We start from the raw sequence: 21,492 nt of genomic DNA, 5'->3' as shown, positions 1-21,492 counted from the left end.
AACTTGGTTAGGCCATGATTCCCAGTATTCTGTGGTAGTCCTCCATTTTGTGATTGTAATTTTATGTTAAAGAGGATTAGAGTAGGATTGTAACACCCTTACCAGGTCACATCCCTGATCCATTGTAAAGGGAGTTTCCCTGGGATGTGGCCTGCATTTCCTTTCATCTCTCAAGAGATAAAAAGAAAAGAGAAGCAAGCAGAAAACTGGGGACCTCATACCACCAAGAAAGCAGCACTTGGAGCAGAGCGTGTTCTTTGGATCTGGGATCCCTGCACCTGAGAAGCTTCTCAACCAGGGGAAGACTGATGACAAGGAATCTTCCTCCAGAGCCAACAGAGAGAGAAAGCCATACACTGGAGCTGACACCCTGAATTTGGACTTGTAACCTACTAGACTGTGAGAGAATTCATTTCTCTTTGTTAGAGCCACCTACTTGTGGTATTTCTTTTTATAGTGGCACTGGATGACTAAGACATGGTTGGGCAAAAAGATGGATAGATGGAGAAATAGATGAGTGAATGAATGGTTCGATGCTTGGGTGGAGGGCTGGCTGACCGGCTGGCTGGACTTTTAGTTGAATGAAAGCATGAAGAGATTGATGGGAGTTGAGATAGATGGGTGGGTAGCTGGATGCATGGATGGAATGATAGGTCATGCAGTGGCTAAGCATGCTGCCTTGGGAGCCAGAGACCACTTGGATTTGAATTCTAGCTCTGTCATTTATGAGCTGTGTGATTTTGGACAATATGCTTAATTGTTCTGTACCTATTTCTTCACCGATTGTACCGGGATGAAAATAACAGCTCCTACCTTCTGGAGTTGGTGTAAGGAATGAATGAGTTGATACAAGTAAGCCCAAAAAGCACTGCCTGGCATATAAGTAGATTTATCATGAAGGGAAGATGGATGGACAGGTGATTAGATGGATGAACGGGTGATGCATGACTGAACCAAGGAAGGAAGGAAGAGTGAAGGTGATGGTGGAGTCAAATACACTCATGAGACAACCTCAGACGTTTTATTAGGGGCTTAGAAGGGAGTCCTAGGAAATCCTTCCCTCTGTGTTTCCAAGGGCTGTAGCCCCGGGGATAGATCAGATCTGGACATAGGACAAGGTGACATCACCCGTGATCTCCAACACGTCCACCCTCTGGAAGGCCATGAAACGATGGGGGAAGTCGAAGATGTGCTGACCATTGCCATAGACCTTGAAGCGATCCATGCCACAGCGAATGGACAGCTGTAGGGAGAAGTGTGGGCATGAGGCTAGGGCCAGGACAGAGGCTTTGGAGGGAACGGGGGATAAAGACCCCAGACTCACATCAAAGAACTGTCCATGAGCAAATGGGTTGTAGGAAATCATCTTCTCCTCAGGTCCCCATGACCCATTCAGATGGCTGTTCCGAACCACTATCCCCTCTTTCAGGCGGGGGTTAATGTGCATGGCCACGTCCCCTGAGGCTCCCACCTTGAAGTTAATGACAAAGCTAGGGGCAGAGAGAGATATGGTGTCAGACAGGGGTTCCTGGTTCCCCAAGGAAGGATGAGACTGAGGCCTGGACTGCTGGGTCTGAGGGAGGACTGGGATCTGGAGGGAAGAGGGGTCCCAGACTCCTGAGTCTGAGGGAGAAGGGGAGTGGGGGTTTCCCACCTCAGCCCCGGTCCTGTACCTCTTGGCTGATGGGGGTACGAAGCCCTTGATTATGATGGTTCTTCGGGCTATAAGCCCCCCTTGTAGTTTCCCAGAAAATGGCACAGGCTGTGGGAAGAGAACCTGAGATCTCATCCTCTCTCGAGCCATCAGAACCCAGATGCAGAATGAAATTTCCAGAGAAGGGCCTTGTTCTTCCTGGGACGCTTCCCCAACCTCTGTCCCTTCCCTCATTTTGACCCTCCACTTCATCGTCTCCCCACTTCCTCACCCAAACAGCCCTCTCCTACTATATTTCTTACCCTCTCAAAGTTCCCCACAGATCAGGGCCCCCTTCCTGCCATCAGTCCCTGCATGCCTTCAAGTCACCCACCACAGAGCCATAACCCCTTCAGGATGCCATACCGGGTTGAAAGTTGGGGGTCCTTCCATAGTCTGTGAAGGGAGAAAGAAGAGATGTTATTCTACAGTATCTGACAAACATTTATAGCCCACCTACTATGCAGGCATTTCTCTAGGTGCTGGCTTGGTATGGCTGATGGTTTGACTGTGCTAAATCCTCCCAGTTCTTGCCATCCCCCTGTCATTTTCCCATACAATACCCTCACTTACAGGCAGGTTATTTGGTAGTGGAGGACCCTATACGTGGGGATGGAAGGCAAGAATGATGAGAGGGTCTGGGAGTCCTGCTCCAGGACAACCTCAGCTACTGAGCATCCCCTCAAGGGGAAATGACTACCCACCAGCAGATACTTACTGGGTATGCAGGGTTAGCGGTGGGTTTCTGTGGGCACAGAAAGAGAAGGAGTTGATGAGTGGGACCCCAAACTAGAGACTGGAGGGCATCAATGGTGTCTGCCCCAGGGAAACCCACCACCACTGTCCGAGGAAACTCTGGAGTCAAAGAGTGACACCCAGATGGCTAATTAGTGGAATGGGAACGCAAAGTTTGGGGATCTCCAATGCAGTGAACCTCATACCACCTGTTTAGGACAACGCCTGGCAAATCCTATTTTCTGTACTCTCCCCTATACTCTCAATCCTTCCCAGGGCCTTCATTCATCCTTCTCTACCCCCAGAACTCAGAAACTGCATGATAAAGTGTAAATTCCTCAGCACATCTTCCCAGACCCCACACAATACAATCTCTGCTCACTTCATCTTAAACCAGTTTCCCTCACTCAACAGTCCCACCACTGAGGCAATTGGGAGTCCCTAGAGCCAGCCAAGCAGGATCTCTCTGTCTCTCCCTTATATCTCTCAGGGTCTGTGTGTGTGTGTGTCTCTGTTTCTAGCTCTCTCTCCCACATCTTTGCACAAGTGGTTCCTGCTGCCTGGAACATCTTTCCCCTCCCTATTTAACTTTTACCGACTCTCTGTTTTCTCCCCTTTCTAATTAACTCCTTTTTGCCTTGACTTCTATTTTAAACCAGCTATTTTGAGAACCCTTTTAAAATAATATTATTGTTTAATTTCTTTGAAAAAATTGATAAAGCACGATAATAAAACGAACAACTGCAGGCCCATTGTCCTCTTCTGAATGAAGACATTGTCAGTGTCTCTTCACAGGGATGTAGAAGAGCAGGATAGTCACAAGCGCAGGCCCTGACTAGGTTTGATCCCTGGCTCTGCCACTTACAAGCTCTGTGACCTTGGGCAAGTTACTTAAGTTCTCTGTGCCTCCGTTTTCACATTTATAGAATGGGGCTGATGACAATAACAGTATGTTCCCTTTGGGTCTCTGGGAGGATTAAAGGAGTTGGTAAGTGTAAAGCCCTTAGAGCAGTGCCCACACCCAGTAGGTGTGTATGTCACACTGTAAGCTTTTGTCATATTTACCTGTGTGCCTTCCCTAATCCCATTCCTCCACCTCCCCCCAGGTTACACTACCTGAAATGAAATACACAGGGACTTTTCTTTCTTTGTAGTTTTGCCACATACGTCTCTAGATTCCTTAACAATATGTTGTGCCTCTCTTAATTTATGAGCTACAAAGTTGCTTTTTCAACTCAAAATTTTATTACAAAGAGTCACTCTGCTGTTGTGTGTAGATGAAAATTGTTTGTCCTTGCCTTTGAGTGGCTAAGGCATTGTGTCTATCCATTCTGCTATTGGAGAACATTCTGGTAGTTTGAAATTTGGGGCTTTTGTAAATAGTGCTGCTGTGAATATTCTAGTACGTGTGTTTGAGTGGTGATACGTGCACCATATACCCAGGAACGGAGTTTCTGGATCTTGGGCATGTGTTTGTTCAACCTTCACAGATGCTGCCAAACCATTTTCCAAAGTAGCTGTGCCAATTTACACTCTTAACAGTATGGGAGTGTATGAGAGTTTTGATTGCTCCACATCCTCACCAACACTTGGTATTATACGCCTTTTTCATTGTAGTTCTTCTGTTGGAGCTGTAGTGGTAGCTCACTGTGGTTTTAATTGTCTCTCCCAGATAACTAATGAAATTGAGCAACTTCCCATAAGTTTGCTCTTCATGTGTTCTTTATTCCTCCTCATCCTTCAGTTCCTGACTCAGCCTACACACCTTCTCTCCTCCAGAAGCCCTTGCTGACCCCATGACTAGGTCAGGCCCCTCCTTTGGACTCCTCAAACCTTTTGTATATCCCTCATCCCACCTCTGACTCCTTTGTCTGTACCTCCTCTATCTTGGCCCCAACCCCTCTGGCTGCATCTCCCCTTTCCAGATCTGACCACTCACGGCCATCACTGTCTTGTGACACGTCTGTCTTCCCAGTGGACTGCTTTGGTCACTGTTGGGTCCCAGTATCACTCAACAAAGGGATCCACATAGGACATGTGCTTGGGAAATAAATGAACGTGGGAATGAATTAAAGAAGACAGGAAGCAAGTAAGGGGGAGATACCACACACCTGGCTTGGGGCAGGCTGGCCTCCAATGAAGTTAATGGATTGAAGCTCCAGGTCCCCATCCACTTGCAGGTGGGTGACCAACTGTAAGGGGATTCGGTGCCCAAACTCGTAGAAGGGAGTTCCATTCACCACCACCTGGAAGGCAGGGATGAGAGGTCAAGAGTCAACACCTATGACCTTGGGAAGGTAGAAACAAGAAGCAAAGAGTGGAGATTTCAAAGTACAACTTGGAGTCAAAAGTCTAGGGAGCAACGTGAGATAGCTCCAAAGTCCTTGGAGTCCACAGGTCAGAGGTCAAGCAGGGTTCATAAATCAGCTCACAGATTATAGAATGGGAGGGAATAGAGAATTTAGTCTTGCGATGCAGACTGGGAGAAAACCAAGCCTGAGTCCTGGTTTTGGCATCAAATGAAAGATTTTGGGTTCTAGCTCTGACATGTCCTGGCCGTGTGACCTCAGTTAGTCACTTCACCTCTCTGAGCTTTTGTTTCCTCATCTCTAAAATGAGGGTTCACTCCTCTCTGAGATTACTGGAAAGATTCAAACCCAGAGAAGCACATAAAAGGCATTGTGGAAATACTGTGTACAACCTGAGCCTTGTTATCATATCTCAGCATCCTTGAAATTCATCTTCGTGATTTCTAGTCATAGAGCTAAGCAAGGATATGGTGCTGTGAGCCAACTCTGAGTAGGACTGAATGCCTACTATGTGCTAAGTACTTTACATGGTAGTATCAATGGAGTCTCTAAACAGCCCTGCAAGGCAGGACCTGGGGTTGTTCACATTGTTTAATAAATGGAGGCTCCAGACACTGGAATGACCTGCTCAAGGGCACCACACCAAGCACGGAGAAGCCCAGGCTTGAGCCTTGGTCTGTCCAACACCAAACCATGATGTTAACCTTTGATGATGAGGTTAGAAATCTGGTGCCTATATGAATAAAGTCCAGGGAGATTCACCAATCCAACAATCCTCCCAGCCCCAGACTCTTCTCTTGGGTTATGTGGAAGTGGGCACAAGGATGTCCACTGCAGCTTTTTGTATGGGAGCAAGAGGTTGGGGGAGTGTGGAACTGAAGGAAGACAGATACCAGAGGCCCTGCGCAGCTGTCAAGAGCTATAGACCCAATATGCACAGAACAACACCGGGGTCTAACATGCAAAATGATAAGTGAGAAAGTAAAGAAAGAAGGGAGGGAGGAATAAGGCGTGAAGGAATAAGGATAAGGGAGGGGAGGAGAGAAAGAAGGAAGGAGGGGAGAGGAGGAGAGGGAGGAGAATAAATGAGGAAGGAAATAGGGAGAAAACGAAAGAGGGGAGGGAAGGAGACAGAAAGGAGGAAGGAAGGAAATAGAGAAGGAAGAAAGGAGTAAGGGAGGGAGGGAAGAGGGGAGCCCCCACCCGCCCTCCCCTCAGACCTTGTAGTGCTCCGGCAAGACCATGAACACCAGCTCAAAGGCGGTGCCCTTCTTGAAGGGCATGCTCCTTTTCCTCTCTTCGCTGCCCCACTTGCCGCCCTGCTGTGTGTTGAAGACCACCTTGTCCAAGCCATCAAAACGAGGATTGAAGTGGAAGGCGATGTCTGCCCCTGGGCCCTGCCCCACCAGGAAGTTCACGAAGAACCTAGTGAGACAGGAAGGACTCGATCCCTGGTCCCACCTTCCTGAGCACACGAAGCCCTCTCATTCCTACCCGGCCCCAGGCTTCACAGACCAGACCTCAGCACCAGCTCTGAGGGGGGGGACCTTGGCACATTGACCAAGTAGGGGCGGGGGCCAGGTTGCGTCCCTGAGTTCCAGGAGGCAGATCCCCACCACCACCCCTTAGTTCACTCCCTTTCCTTCTAGACCACCTGCTCCAGCCTCTCACAACTCCAAATACTTCAAAAGCTGGGATTACCGCATTTATTTACAGGGCCAGGCGCTGTCCCAAGCATTTTACATCTGTCAGCTCATTTCAGGTCTCCCAGCTCCCTCGCTGGTCCTCAAGAGCCATAACCCACAAGCAGCCAGGGGGACCCTGCGCACACCCAGGTCACAGCATGTTCCTCTGCTCAGAGCCCTCCGTGGTTCCCGAGGTCCTGTTGACCTGCACCCCCTACTTCTCCGTCCTCATCTCCCATCACCTGGCCCTCATTCAATCTGCCCCTGCCCTCGCCAGGCCTCCCTATGACCCAACCTCATCCAGGTTATTCCAACAGGGCAGGTACACACCTGCCCCAGGGTCTTTCCATGGGCTGTTCCCTCTGCCTGGACCACGTTTCCCTTAGATATCCCCAGGGCTCCCTCCCTCATTTCCTTCAGGTCTATGCTGAAATGTTCCCTTCCAGAGAGACATCCCTGACCACTCTATTTAAAGGGACAATGCCCCTCTCCCCATGTACACATACTCTCCCCATTCCCCTTCCCTCCTTATTTTTAACCACTGACATGTTATATGTTCAACTTATTTATTTTTCTCAAATTTTATTTATTTTGTTGTTGCTGTTGAGAATATACACAGCAAAACATATACCAATTCAACAGTTTTGACACTTACGTTTTTGAGTTGTGCAACTATTCTCACCCTCCTTTCCTGAGTTATTCCTCCTCATAAATATAAACTCACTGACCCCTAAGGTTTCTATCTAATCTTTCCAAGTTGCTATTGTCAGTTTGATCCTATATAGACAGTTCTTAAAAGAGCATAATGCCCAAGGCAGATCTTTTTTATTAGTTAAGCAACGCTATTGTTCTGTTTTAAGATGACTTCACGGAATATTTTCGGTTTAAGGTTTAAAGATTATTTCAGGGCAATAGTTTCAGGGATTCATCCACTCTTCATGGCTCCAGAAAGTCTAGAGTCCGTGAAATTCCCTTTTGATCAGGATTCTTCTATGGAATCTTTGATTAAAATGTTCAGTAATGGTATCCAGGCACCATCCTGTTCTAGTCTCATGGCAAAGGAGGCAGTTGTTCATGGAGGCAATTAGCCAGGCATTTCCTATCCTCCTCCTATTTCTGACTCTCCTTCTTCCTTAGTTACTGCAGGTGAATAGAGACTAACTGCTGTGCCTTGGATGGCCGCTTGCAAGCTTTTAAGACCCCATGCAGTACACAGCAAACTAGGAGGTAGAACAGAAGCTCTAAACACATTATCAGGCCAGTTAACTGGGATGTCCCATGAAACCATGACCCTAAACCTCCAAACCAAGGAACCAAATCCTACAAGGTGTTTGGTTGTACACAAACAGCCTCAGCAGCTACTCTTTTTTTTTTTTTTTTGTCATTGTTATAAAGACATCTATCGCACAACTTTTGCCAACTCTACCTTTTATAGGTGTACAACTTATTGACAGCAATTACAATAACTAACTCTGCAACCCTAACCTTAATCAATGCGATTTGCCCATCACTGTTAACCTCCCCTCTTTTCCTCCTCCTTCCACCCCTGGTACCCACTAATAAACTGTGGCCTCTATGTATTTGCCTTTTCTTCTTTTTTTTGTAAGTGAAGTCATACAATATTTGTTCTTTTGTGATTGGCTTATTTTGCTCAGCATGATGTCTTCGAGCTCCATCCATACTGCAGCATGGATCAAGACTTTATTTCTTCTACAGGCTGAGTAGTAGCCCATTGCATGTTTGTACTACATTTTGTTTATCCATTCATCTGTTACGGGCATTTGTTTCCACCTTTTGGCAATTGTTAACGGTGCTGCAATGAACATTGGTGTACAAGTCTCTTTTTGAGCCTCTGCTTTTAAGTCCTTTGGGTATATACCTAAGAGTGGAATTTCTAGGGCATATATTTTTCGTTTTTTTTTTTTAAAACTCACAATGTTTTCCACAAGGGCTGTACCATTTTGCATTCCCACCAGCAATGGATGAGTGTTCCAATTTCCTCACATCCTCACCAACATTTATTTTCTGTTTTTTTTTTACTCTCCAAGTCAGTAGTTTGTCTTTTCACTTTTTTGGTAAAGTTTTTTGATGAGCAAACTTTTTTTGAGGCCCCATTTAATTTTTTTTTTCTTTTGCTGTTTGTGCTTTGTTATTATATTAGATAATCCATTGCTGAAAGCTGAGCCCAACAGCATTGCCCCTGCTATTTCTTCTAAGAATTTTATAGTTTTTGTTTTCACATTTTTGTCCTTAATCCATTTAGAATTTGTTTTGTGTATGGTGTGAAGCATGGATCCTGTTTCATTCTTCTGCATGTGGAAATCCAATTTTCCTAGCACGGTTTATTAAAGAGACTCTTCTTCCCCCCATCAAAGAAACTTAGCACCCTTGTCAAAAATCAGTTACCATAGATGTGTGGGTTTATTTCTGGACCCTCAATTCTATTTCTTTGGTCTACATGACTATTGTTATACTGGTACCAGGCTGTTTTGATTACTGTAGCTGTATAGTATATTTTAAAATCAGAAAGTAAGAGTTCTCCTACTTTGTTTTTCTCTTTCAACATTGTCTTAGCTGTTTGTGGGCCTCTTGCCATTCCATATAAAGTTGAGGACTGGTTTTTCTATTCCTGTAAAGGAGGCTATAGGAATTTTGATCCAGATTGTGTTGAATCTATAGATTGCTTTGGGTGCTACTGACATCTTGACAATATTAAGTCTTTCAATCCATGAACATGGAACATCTTTCCATTTACTGAAGTCTTCTTTATTCCCTTTCAGAAGTGTTTTATAGTTTTCATTGTATAAGTCCTCCATGTCCCTGTTTAGATTTAGTCCCAGGTATTTTATCTCTTAGGTGCTACTGTAATGGAACTGTTGCCCTAATTTCCCTTTCAGAGTTCACATCAGTGGTGTATAGAAACCCACCTGATTTCTGTTTGTTGCCCTTGTAACCTGTAACTGTTAAATTCTTCTATTAGCTCTAGGAGTTTTCTTGTGGGCTTTTTAGGATTTTCTATATATAGGATCGTGTCATCCACGAATAAAGACAGTTTTACTTTTTCTTTTCCAAAAGGGATGATTTTTATTTCTTTGTCTTATTGCTCTGGCTAGGACTTCTAATAAAATATTGAATAGAAGTGGTGACAGCAGGCACCCTTGTCTTGTTCCCGATTCAAGGGGCAGACTTATTTTTTATCTGTCTCATCCACTAGGATGTTAGTCCACGAGGGGAGGGGGTCTTTGTCTGTCTTGTTTATGGCTCCAACCCCAGTGTCTAGGCACAGGGCTGGCTCTCAACGGAGAAATTCAACAGTGAAGAAATAAACAACAGTCATATGTGTCAGTTTTATAATTATCTCCATTTTAAAGCCATAAAATATGCTAAGACTTACATAGCGTGTATTTTACCAAGTCCCTGGGTGGTGCAAATAGTTAAGGTGCTCGGCTGCTAACCGAGATGTTGCAGGTGCAAGTCCACCCAAAGGAGCCTCAGAAGACGGCCTAGTGATCTACTTCCGAAAAATCGGCCCCTGAAAACCCTGTGGAGCACAGTTCTACTCTGACGCACATGGGGCTGCCCTGAGTGGGAATCAACTCAAGGGCAACTGGTAATTTTACCTAAGCCACGTTTTCACACACTGAATCCTCACGGCAGTCCCACTTCACAGAGGAATACTAAACCACAGAGAGGTATAGCAGCTTTCCTAGTCACACAGCTGGCAAGTGGCAGAGGTGGCATTTGAACCTAGGTAGCTCTGAGCCTTCGATACTAGCTCATGCTGTCAGTTCCAATCCAGCCTCCCAACTCGGTGAGCCCTCCCTCACCCGCCCTGGGCCCCAGGGTCCCTCTCCTCATCTGACCACCCAGCTCTGGATTTCCTAGACCAGGCCTGGTCTTTGGCTATCGGGTGGGGTGGCAGAGAGCCCCCTCCCCAACCAGGGTGGAGGAAGAGAAGACCTCCTACCCCACTGCCCAGAAACTCCCTGTTCCATAACCCCCATCCTGGCCTAGCAGCCCTGGATGGGTCTTACCTCCTCATGTGCTCGCTAGCCACTCCTTGGATGTAAATGGACATTCCTGGACTGAGGCCTCCCGGGATGGGCTTGTTGTAGGGCAGAGTCTGTAGAAGGGGCCGAGTGAGGAAGGCCAGCCCTTATCTCTCATGAAGGAAGCCCCCCTCCTTAAGTAAGGGAGAAGAAACTAACAGGTGATGGTCAGTGCGGCGAGGAAGAGGCCAGGAGTCAGGGGGTGGGCATGAAAGACCTGAGGCTCATGCAGGGAGTTAATCAGACCCCAGGGCCAGTGTTGGGTAAGTCAGGTGGGGCCCCACAAGTGTTAAAGAGTGGAGCTAAGCCACAGCCTGGGGTTGGACATGGGCTGTTCGCTCACCGGGTTGTAGGTGGGCTGGTAGCCAGGTGCGGGGACATAGGCCATCTTGAGAGGTTGGGCTGGCGGTGCGTCTTGCAAGAAGAGCTGCAGGAGTGGGGAATGGTGGCAGGTGGCAGGTGGCTCTTATACCCGAGAATCAGGGAGTGGCTGGCAGGGCAATGTCCACGAGGGTCCTTCCTCTGGGAATCCCAGCTCCCTTTCTCTCCTTGGGCATCCCCTAGTCTCCCCCCTGTTAGCCTCACTGGTCAGCCAGGACCTGAATCATCCAGGACAGGCCTGGGGGGCTTGGGCCAGAGCCCTCTCCCCCAAGCCCTTCAGCAAAGAGGAAGTGAACTTCGGCCCTGCCAGGGTCTTATCACAGCCCATAAAACCCTGCCCAGACCTTTGTTGGCAAAGGGAGGGTGAGACCAGGAGGGTTGGGCAGGGCTGCAGGAGTGGCTGGGACAAGTGGGCAGTGGAAGTTGGGGAAAGCAGAGGGAGCTGGAATTGGGGGCTCCCAAGTCTCCAGGGAACAGTGAAAGGATCTACATTGATTGTGTGGTCACCGCATGCTTCTGGCGTGTACATTATACTGTACATATAGTGGCTTGGAACACTCACTCTGGAGCCAGAGGCTCTGAGTTCAAATCCTACCTCTGGCTCTTCCTACCTGTGGGATCTTTGCAAAGTGCCTTAGCCTCAATTTCTCCATTTGCCTATCTGTAAAATGGGGGTAATAATAGCATAAGCCTTATAGGGTCCTTGTAAGCAACCAGTAAGGTGATAAATATAAAATGCTTGCAACAGGACTTAGTATATAGAGGGCACTGAAATTAGTGCTTGCTCTCTTGTCCTCAGGGTGTCCCTGGCTGATATAAAAAGCTAAACACTTGGCTAGTAACCAAAAGGTTGGCAGTTCAAACCCACCAGAGGTGTCTCGGATAAAAGCCCTGGTGTTATGGATTCAATTGCGTGCCCAGAAATGTATGTCAATTTGGCTAGGCCATGATTCCCAGTACTGTCATCTGATGTGATTTTCCTACCTGTTGTAAATCCTAGCCTCTATGATGTTAATTAGGCAGGATTAAAGGCGGTTATGTTAATGAGCCAGGACTCAATCTATAAGATTAGGTTGTGTCTTAAGACAATTTTTTGAGATAGAAAAGAGAGTAGCAAGCAGAGAGAGGAGAGGGCCTCCTATCGCCAAGAAACAAGAGCCAAAAGAATAGCGTGTCACTTGGACCCGAGGTCCCTGTGCTGAGAAGCTCCTAACCAGGAAACGACTGATGACAAGGACCTTCCTCCAGAGCCGACAGGGAGAAAGCCTTCCTTTGGAACAAGCACCATGAATTTGGACTTCTAGCCTCCTGGACTGTGAAAGAATAAATTTCTCTTTGTTAAAGCCATCCACTTTTGATATTTCTGTTAAAGCAGTACCAGATAACTAAGAATTTGGTACCAAAAGAGTGAGGTACTGCCCTAACAGATACCTAAAATGTGCAAGCAGTTTTGAAACTGTGAATGGATAGAGGCTGGAAGAGTTTTTAAAGTGCTAATAGTAGAGGCCTAGATTGCCTTACAGAGGCTGTTGGTGGAATTATGGACGTTGAAGACAATTCTGGTGAGGACTTGGAAGGAAAGAACAGAGCTGTACAGTAGAGATGGCACAGATGGCGAAAATGAGCAGCAGAGAAATGGCAGCAGTAGAATCAGGAGATCAGCACGAGATAGTACTGGAGCCATCCCACAGAGCAAGAGAGCTATGTGCCTTTGGCAGGAGACTTCCTGGCAGAGTGGAGTGCCCTTGGGCACTAACTAGTAGAGCCAGGCTTGCCCACCCATGGAGCAAAAGTTGAGTGTCTTCCAGCCAAAGTTTACTGGTGGAGTGAGGTGCCTCCAGGCAGTCACTGGTGGAGCTACAGAGCTTTGGAACACTTGCCCCAGCAGGGCAGATGTAGTCGTGAGGCCCGAGAGGTTGAGAGGCCAAGGAACCAGGAAACAGAACCCAAAGAGGTAAGGAACACAGGAAGCTGAGCTGCTTCAGTTTCAAAGGGTAAGGCCACAATATCTGGGGCCTCATAGGGTGGAGTCACCACTCAGATGGACTAGAATGGGGTCCCTTAAAGACAAGGGAGCACAGTTGCTGTCCCAGTGGGCCTGGAAGGCAGAGCTGAAGCCCAAGACAGAGGAGCCTCCACCCAGAATCAGGAGAACGTGGCCAACACCAGAGCCTGAGGGGCAGGGCCGTTGTCTAAATGGTCTCAGAGAACACAGGATTATCTTCAAGCCTTGAGAGCTAACGTAATGTGTTCTGATGACTTGCTTGGTGCCTGTTATCCCTTCTTTCCTTCCAATTTCTCCCATTTGTAATGGAAATGTTTAGCTTGTGCTTGTTCCACCACTGGACTTCGGAAGCAAATAATCTGTATTCTAGATTTCATGGATGAAGAGAAATTTTTGGATTTTGTACTTAAGACTTTTGCTATGGTATGATGGGGTGAATGTGTTTTACACATGGCAAGGGCAAGAATTCTGGGGTGCCAAAAGTTGGAATGTTATGAATTGAACTGTCCCCCCACAATGTGTCAACCTGACTACTCCATGATCCCCAGTATTGTGTGATTGTCCACTATTTTGTCATCTGATGTGATTTTCCTATGTGTTGTAAATCCTAGCTCTACGATGTTAATGAAGCAGGATTAGAGACAGTTATGTTAAATGGGCAGGGTTCAATCCACAAGGTGACATTGTATTTTGAGTCAATCTCTTTTGAGATATAAAAGAGAAAAGCAAGGAGGGGGGATGACCTCATGCCACGAAGAAACAAGGGCCAGGAGAACAGCTTGTCCTTTGGACCTGAGGTCCTGTGCTGAGAAGCTCCTAGACCAAGAGAAGATTGATGACAAGGACCTTCCCCCAGAGTCAACAGAGACAGTATTCCCCTAGAGGTGATGCCCTGAATTCGGACTTCTAGCCTTCTAGACTGAGAGAATAAATTTCTCTTTGCTAAATCCATCCACTTCTGTTGTTTCTGTTATTGCAGCCCTAGATAACTAAGACACTTGGTGATTTGCTTCCAAAAGGTTAGCCATGAAAACCCTATGAAGCAATACTACTCTACACACATGGGGTCGCCATGAGTCAGAATTGACTTGATGGGAACTGTTGGCTCTTGTGCTCATTTCAAACACATAAAACCAGAAGGTTGGGGTATATTTGGGTAAGAACACCTGAAGATAAAAGAAGTGAGACAATTGGCCCAAGACGGGATATCTATGAGGGGAGCCCAGAATCAAACCCCATGCTGACTTCAGGCCCGGAGCCCATCTGCTGTGCAGTGAGAGGGTGTCAGGCGGGGAAGGACACCCTCCCCCAGGGGCAGACAGCAGACCATCTGGAGCCTCCCAGCCCAGGGGGAGCCCTGCGACCCGTGATCGCTCCACGCCCCCACACTATCGGCCCGCGCCTGCCCACCCTAGCTCCTGACGGTCATCACCCACGTGGCACCCATTCCACTGGTCGGACCTCTGTCCCCAGCCTTCAGCACAACCGTGCTCCTTGGAGCCCCAGGTGCATCTCGGCCCCTCTCTGCCTATCCTCTCTCCCCAGCAAGGTCACCAGGTTCTTTACATGGGTTTATTGCTCATGGGGCAAACACAAGGCCTTGTGCTCGAGGAAATCCGTGTTGTGAAGTTACACACTGGGAGGAGGCACCAAGGCGGGACAGAGCTAGACCCAGGGCACGCGGGCTCTCAGAGCTTGGAGAAGGTGACGCTTTTCAGATCCTTCTTCTCCATCGCGGCCTGGACAGACTTCAGGACGTCATCGGTCTGCAGCATGCTCATGTTCCAATTGTGCTGCAGAAGGAGGGCCATGGCAACAGAAGACGCAGGGCAAGGTTAGCGCTGGGCCAATGAGAAACGGGGCAGCCAGCAGCCCACCAATCAGGACACGGCCTGTGCAGCTGCTGCGCTCTGACTGGCCGCTCTGGGACGGGAGGCGGGCTGTGATTGGCTGGAAGGAGGTGCTCACCACGAACTCGAGGCCGGCAGCCACCGGGTGGTCGCGGGCGTAGACCAGGTTGACCTTCGTGCCCTGCACCGCCAGGGGGCTCCTGCTGGAAATCTCGGCTGCCAGCGTGAAGGCCGCGTCGAGCGTGGCCTCCTTGTCTGGGAACACCCGACTGCGGAGGAAAGGGAACCGGGATCGGGCGGCGGGGCGGGGCTTCCTCACCTTCCGTCCTCCCGCCCGCAGGGAGGAAGGGGCCCGTCCGAGCGGACGGCGAAGCCCCGCCGTAAAGCGGGCCGATCGGAGCAGGCAGCGGACCCCGATCCAGGAACGCGCGGGCCGAGGAGTCCTGGGGGCGGGCCGCCCCGCGCCCCCGGCCTCGGCCCTACCTGACCAGCCCGCTGCTCAGGGCCTCGTCAGCCATCATCCTGCGGGCGGTGAAGGCCAGCTCGTTGACCAGGCTGCAAGAGGGGCGGGACGTCAGGGACGGCCGTCTCCCCGCGTCGGGGGCGCCCTGCGGTCCTCTTCTCTCTGCCCCTCTCACCTCTGGCTCCCGATGACCCGGGGCAGACGCTGCAGGGTTCCCACGTCGGCTGCCAGACCGATGTCCACCTCCTGGGGGCAGTCATTTGGTTTTCATTGACCGCTGGGGTTGACCCCAGCTCAGCCAGGAAGGGGGTCGTGCCCCATTTCCCAGCTCAGGGGGTCCCCAAACACCCCATTCCATTCCCATCTACAGACATTGACTGGGCAGAGTCCTTCAGTCTAGAATACAGCCCACCCTTCAACTCCCTCTGCCCTCTCCATTCTTTGGGGTCAGCCAAGCTTATCTCCGGGGCGGGGAGTGGGGAAGCCTTCCTAACTGCCCATCTGACCCTGTGTCGCTGCACTGAGCTCTCCCCAGCACTGAGCCATCAGCAGCTCCAGCCTCCACCACGTGCAGGCCTCATTCCACCTCCTATTCACTACTGACCTCACCAGGACCACCTACTCTTGCTCCCTCCCATGGCCAAGCCTTTTTCCTTGTGGATTTTTTTTTTTTTTTTTGTACTTTAGATGGTTTACAGAGCAAACCAATTTCTCACTAAACAATTAATACACATATTGTTTTGTTACATTGGTTGCCAACCCCACAGCATGTCAACTCTCCCTTCTCAACTTTGGGTTCCCCATTAACCAGTTCTCCTGTTTCCTCCTACCTTCTCATCCTTGCCCCTGGGCTGGTGTGTCCATTTAGTCTTGTTTTGTTTTATGGGCCAGTCCAGTCTTTGGCTAAAGGGTGAACCTCAGGAGTGACTTCTTTACTGAGCTAAAAGAGTATCTGGGGCCATACTCTTACGATTTCTCCAGTCTCTGTCAGACCAGTAGGCATGGACTTCTTTTGTGAGTTAGAATTTTGTTCTACATTTTTTTCCACCTCTGTCCAGGACCCTCTATTGTGCTCTCTGTCAGACCAGTCAGTGGTGATAGCCGGACACCATCTATTTGTACTAGACTCAGTGTGATGGAGGATGTGGTAGTTGTTGTCCATTAGCCCTTTGGACTAATCTTACCCTTGTGTCTTTGGTTTTCTTCATTATTCCTTGCTCCAAAACCAAAACCAAACCCACTGCCGTCGAGTCGATTCCGACTCATGGCGACCCTATAGGACAGAGTAGAACTGCCCCGTAGACTTTCTAAGGAGTGCCTGGCGGATTTGAACTGCCGACCTCTTGGTTAGCAGCCACAGCACTTAACCACTACACCACCAGGGTTTCCTCCCTTGCTCCAGACAGGGTGAAACCAGTGCAGTATTTTAGATGGTCATTCACAAGTTTTTAAGACCCCAGACGCTAATTACCAAAGTACGATTAGAATGTTTTCTTTATAACCTATGTTGCACCAATTGAGTTACATGTGCTCCAAGAAGACGGTCCTCCCAGCCCTCAACCCAGCACTTCAGTCCCTCAGGGAGTTTGGATGTATCTATAGAGCTTCCATGACCTTGCCTTGGATGAGCTGTGCTGGCTTCCCCAGTATCGTGTACCGTCTTACCCTTACCAAAGTTACCACTTGTCTATTGTCTATTTAGTGCCTTTCCCTCCCATCCCACCTCTCCCTCATACCCATCAAAGATTGGTTCTCTTTGTTTGTAAACTTTTTCATGAGTTTTTATAGTGGTGGTCTCATACAATATTTGTTCTTTTTTGATTGATTGATTTCACTCAGCATAATGCCCTCCAGATTCAACCAAGTTGTGAGATACTTTGCACATTCATCGTTTTCCGTTATAGTTGCACAGTATTGCACTGTGTGTATGTACCATAGCTTGTTTATCCATGTATCTACTGACGGGCTCCTAGGTTGTTTCCATGTTTTTGCTATTGTGAACAATGCTGCAATGAACGTGGGTGAGCATATGTCTATTTGTGTGACGGTTTTCATTTCTCTAGCCAAACCTACGTTTTAGGGTTCAGTTTTGACTAACTCTTCCCAGAAGCCCTCAGGCTCCTCTAGGCCCTCCTGCCCCACTCATTGCCCAGATTTAAAGGTGGAGTGAGGAGGGGGTAGGCACCTGAGTAGCTGAAGCTCAGGGAAGCATGGTTCACCTTCACCTGAAAGAACGCATCCTGGGCACAGTACCGGATGTCACAGGCGGTGATGAGGTCCACACCTGGAAGAGAGAGGTTAGGACACTAAACACCCCAAGGACAACCCCTGCATCTGGGATGTGGGCTTGAATCTGGGGATCAGGTCTAAGCAGCCACACCTCTGAGGCTGTAGGTCACTGGCTGAGGCTGAAGGCCAGCAGCCAAAGGGGCCAGCCAGAGTGAACACCCTGGGTGGGGGTGCAGACTTACCTGCACCGATGCAGCCCCCATGGATGGCTGCGATGACAGGCTTGGGGCACTGGAAGGAAAGGTTGCAGCAGGGTCAGGGCCAGCTAGGAGAGGTGGGCAGTGGGGACACCCTGCCAGCCCCAGAGTCACCTTCTCGATGACGCTGAAAGTTTCCTGGTGTTTGCTGAGGAGGTTACGCATGTACCAGCTTATGCGGGCCACATCATCTCCTTGGGGCTGAAGGAGCACTGAAGCCATGTCCATGAGATCAATACCTGGTGGGGGTCGTGAGGGTTCACTCAGCCTCCCAGGCCCCACCCAGAGGACAGAGCCCAGGCGCAGCAGGTTAGAACCCCCAAACCACTACAGTAGACAGACAACCAGATGAATAAGAAAATATATTTTGTCAGGTAGTGCAAAGTGCAAAAGAGAAATTAAAGAAAGGTTGGCAGTTGAAACCCATCCAGAGGCGCCCAGGAAGAAAGGTCTGATGACCTGCTCCCGAACTGTCACATCCGTGAAACCCTTGTGGAGCACGGTTCTACTCTGACTCAATGGCAGTTTTTTTTTGTTTTGGCTATGTGGAAATCAGTTATTGCGTGTTAAGTAATTGCATGAAAGCATGTCACTATCACAGTAAAACCTGTGAGAGCTAGAACCCAGTGGGACTGCCTTGTTTTTCCAGGTCTGGCAAGTCCGTCTTACCACGGACTTTACCCTCATTTCCAACCAACCCACTAAAGAGGAAATCTGACACTCTTTGGAGTTATATAATACAATCCAGAGTCTCCACAACATGGAATTCCCAATACAATGGGGATGCAGTCTTACCACTTTTCTATGGCTCTCTATTAGTGGAAAATATTTGACTTTTCCTTCTCTGACAGGTTTCCACCTTATACAGGTTCCGGCTCTCAGAGGTTTTACCCTAGAACACACTTTACAGATGCAGAAACCAAGACTCAGAGGTTAAGTGCCTTGCCCAAGATCACAGATCCAGAAAGGAAACCCAGACATCAGGGTCCATGGCCCGGACACGTTCTGGTGGGCTAAATTCTGTATCTGAATGTTTTAAATTAGGCCTTTTATAAAAATGATAAAAGTGGCAGTTAGAAACTGCTTAAAACCCTACTTCAGAAGCTCTGCTCTATGTCCAGGAGTGGGAGAGACTGGTGGGGGTGGGTGTGAAAAGTACACTTGGTACCTGAAGTAAACATTTTTCCTTCACCAGAGATCACCACAGTGCGACAGTCGGCATCCTCGGATATCTTGTTGAAACATTCCACCATCTCGCTGTGGAGAAGCAGGGAGAAAAGGGCTGTGTCTGAGGCAGGAATCCTCTACCCTCACACCCATCTACCCACTGCATTCCACCCCTACCCAGCCCCTCAGCCTCTGCCTCCTCCTGCAGGCAGGCCTCCAGGATACACAGGTCAGACCTCCAGAAGGCCTTGTTCATGGCATTCCTCTTCTCAGGTCGGTTTATCTGCACATGCAGAATGTGTCCTGGGCCAGATGTCACCCGAAGAGACTGATAGCTGTGGCCTGGCGCCTTGACGGGGGCTGCTTGGGAGGCCTCATCTTGTGCAGGGGAGCTCAAGGGGCGACAGCTACATGTGAGACCTGGCTGGGTGGGGGCCAAAAGCCCTGGGAAGAGAAAGAAAGAGTGCTGACCCCAAAGACCTCCGAACACTCCGGACTGAGAGACCGGCTCTTCCAAGACCCAGAATGGGGACACGGCACCTTCAAGACCAGAGGGGACACTTCTCAGGGCCCCCAGATGGGGACCACAGGCCACTCAGAGGCCTCGTTTAGGAAGACTCAGCCCTCAAGATTAGGGGTGCCTCCCTCGGCAGTGGCCTCAGTTTGAGAACCACCTCAGACCCTTGATCGTGAGATTAGAATACCGCGCCATCATCGACACCAGACAGGCCCCCAGAATTTGGGAGAAATTCAGATCGGAGCGCACGGACCCCGGAGCCCTAGACACCGGACAGGCGCCTTCCGTCCTATGGTCGCGACGACAGCGCGACATCCGCGCCGAGCCCCCGGAAGTCAAGAGGCGACTCACGCCGCAGCATCAGACCCCGGAGTCCGCGAGAAGCCGCCGCCAACGGCACCGCCACCGCCACCGCCATGCTCACAGAGTGGCGAACCTAAACGACCGGACTAAGCCAAGGGGGGCAGGCCCGGAAGACCGCCATGTTGAGTGAGGGCATCGAAGCCACAGACTGGCCAGGGAGCATGCCTTTCTGCCCGCCATCTCTACTAAGGGCAACCGGAAATTGCGTTCTTAGTTCTTCTGCTGGCCGGGCTTGGAAAAATTGCAGAGGTAGGAAAAAAAAAAAGCGTGGAAATGGGAATTTTGGCCCCGGAAGTTATAAACAGTCTTAGGAGTGTAACCTATTGCCGGGTAACGTTTCTGTATGAAGCTGATCACAGCGCTGTTTCGTAATGGCGGAGAAGGTAGACACAGCCTTAATGTCCAGGGAGGGTATTAACTGCAGCGCTGGAAGTTTGTGATAATGTTGTATTGCGTGTTAACTAAAAAAAAAAAAAAAAGAACATCCAGCACTATGAGCTTACCCACGTAACGGGATCAAAGTACAGACGGGCAGCGCTGAACACTGACTGTACCATGCAGAGCTAAATGTATGTATCCAGTCTGTCTGAATTTCCACAACACCAGGAAGCGTCCAGAGGAAACTTTTCAGAGTGAAAGTTACTAGTTCAAGGTCGCTGGGAGTGCAGTTCAAATTCTCCTTGAAAATCCTACACGGCAGTTCCACTCTGTCGTATAGGGTGGCCGTGTGTTGAAATCCATTCAACGGCAGCGGGTTTGGTTTTTGTTTGGGGGCTTCAGTATTGCTCAAATAGGGATTTATGTGGCTCTAAAGTCCATGTTCTTAGAAAGAAAGTCACTTTGAAAAACAGCAGCGTATAGTAAGTGCTGTAAAACTGCTTAGGAATGAATGTCAAGGAAGATGTTCACTAAGGCAGTAGACACATGTGTCTCTGGTCAGATGGGACTGAAGGATGTATCTTTCTTTTTGAACACGTCTTCTCTGCTTTTGCAGAGGCTGCCTATCCATCAACAGAGGACTGTTTATTTACAAAATGAAAAAATGAAACCACTATGCCGATACTGAGTGAGAAAAGTTAAGATACAAAACATTGTGTATAACCACGTGGTGTAAAATAGATGGTCGTACATGGCTGTAAAAGAGCCCTAGCTGCACAACACTTAAGCACTAGGCTGCTAACCAAAAGGTGTAGGTTTGAACCCATCCAGACACTTAGTGGGAGAAAAGCCTAGTGACCTGCTTCTGTAAAGATAACCCATTGCCATTGAGTCGTTTTGACTCATAGAGACCCTATAGGACAGAGTGCCGTAGAACTGCCCCATAGAGTTTCCAAGACTGTTCTCTTTGTGAAAGCAGACAGCGACGTATTTCTTCTGCGGAACATTTGATGGGTTTGAATCACCAAACTTTTGGTTCTCAGCTGAGTGCTTAACCACTGCACCACCAGGCTTTTGTCCATAAAGATTACAGCCTAGAAAGCTCTATGGGGCAGTTGCACTTTGTCACGTGGGGCTGACTCAAAATTGACTTAGTACCCGGCAACACATGGATGTATGTGTATGGAACACAGTATATATGTAGACTGTGTGAGGAGACTCAAAACATTGCTAATAATGAATGGAACTGGGTGCAGGGAGACAGAATAGGGAACCTCACTCTTTACCCACTTTATCCATTGCCGTTAAGTCGGTTCCAAGTAGAACGGCCCCATAGGGTTCCCAAGGAGCAGCTGGGGGATTCGAACTGATGACCTCTTGGTTAACAGACATAGCTCTTAACCTCTGCACC

At 48.8% G+C, this 21,492-nt stretch overlaps 2 protein-coding genes across 2 annotated transcripts; both read right to left on the bottom strand.

Annotated features, from left to right (window-relative positions):
- Window positions 1-1,096: 1,096 nt before the first annotated feature.
- On the bottom strand, window positions 1,097-11,307 carry LGALS4 (galectin 4). The gene is made up of 9 exons (XM_049900547.1): window positions 10,815-11,307; window positions 10,457-10,545; window positions 5,958-6,162; window positions 4,540-4,674; window positions 2,412-2,438; window positions 2,060-2,089; window positions 1,674-1,762; window positions 1,325-1,490; window positions 1,097-1,243 (listed from the first exon to the last, which is right to left on the bottom strand). The coding sequence occupies exons 1-9, from the start codon at window positions 10,857-10,859 to the stop codon at window positions 1,097-1,099; spliced, it is 933 nt and encodes a 310-aa protein (XP_049756504.1). The 5' UTR covers window positions 10,860-11,307.
- A 2,736-nt stretch (window positions 11,308-14,043) lies between these two features.
- On the bottom strand, window positions 14,044-19,853 carry LOC126085311 (delta(3,5)-Delta(2,4)-dienoyl-CoA isomerase, mitochondrial-like). The gene is made up of 10 exons (XM_049900548.1): window positions 19,692-19,853; window positions 19,060-19,267; window positions 18,825-18,913; window positions 17,771-17,895; window positions 17,642-17,690; window positions 17,390-17,454; window positions 15,346-15,416; window positions 15,191-15,262; window positions 14,826-14,976; window positions 14,044-14,650 (listed from the first exon to the last, which is right to left on the bottom strand). Exons 1-10 carry the CDS (start codon window positions 19,756-19,758, stop codon window positions 14,546-14,548), a joined length of 1,002 nt encoding a protein of 333 aa, XP_049756505.1. The 5' UTR covers window positions 19,759-19,853; the 3' UTR covers window positions 14,044-14,545.
- Between the last annotated feature and the right edge of the window lie 1,639 nt (window positions 19,854-21,492).

The sequence above is a fragment of the Elephas maximus genome, chromosome 11 (genome assembly GCF_024166365.1).
Source record: "Elephas maximus indicus isolate mEleMax1 chromosome 11, mEleMax1 primary haplotype, whole genome shotgun sequence".
In the NCBI taxonomy this organism is placed as follows: domain Eukaryota; kingdom Metazoa; phylum Chordata; class Mammalia; order Proboscidea; family Elephantidae; genus Elephas; species Elephas maximus.
The sequence above is the reverse complement of the archived record's forward strand: the minus strand, read 5'-3'. Positions and strand labels throughout refer to the sequence as shown.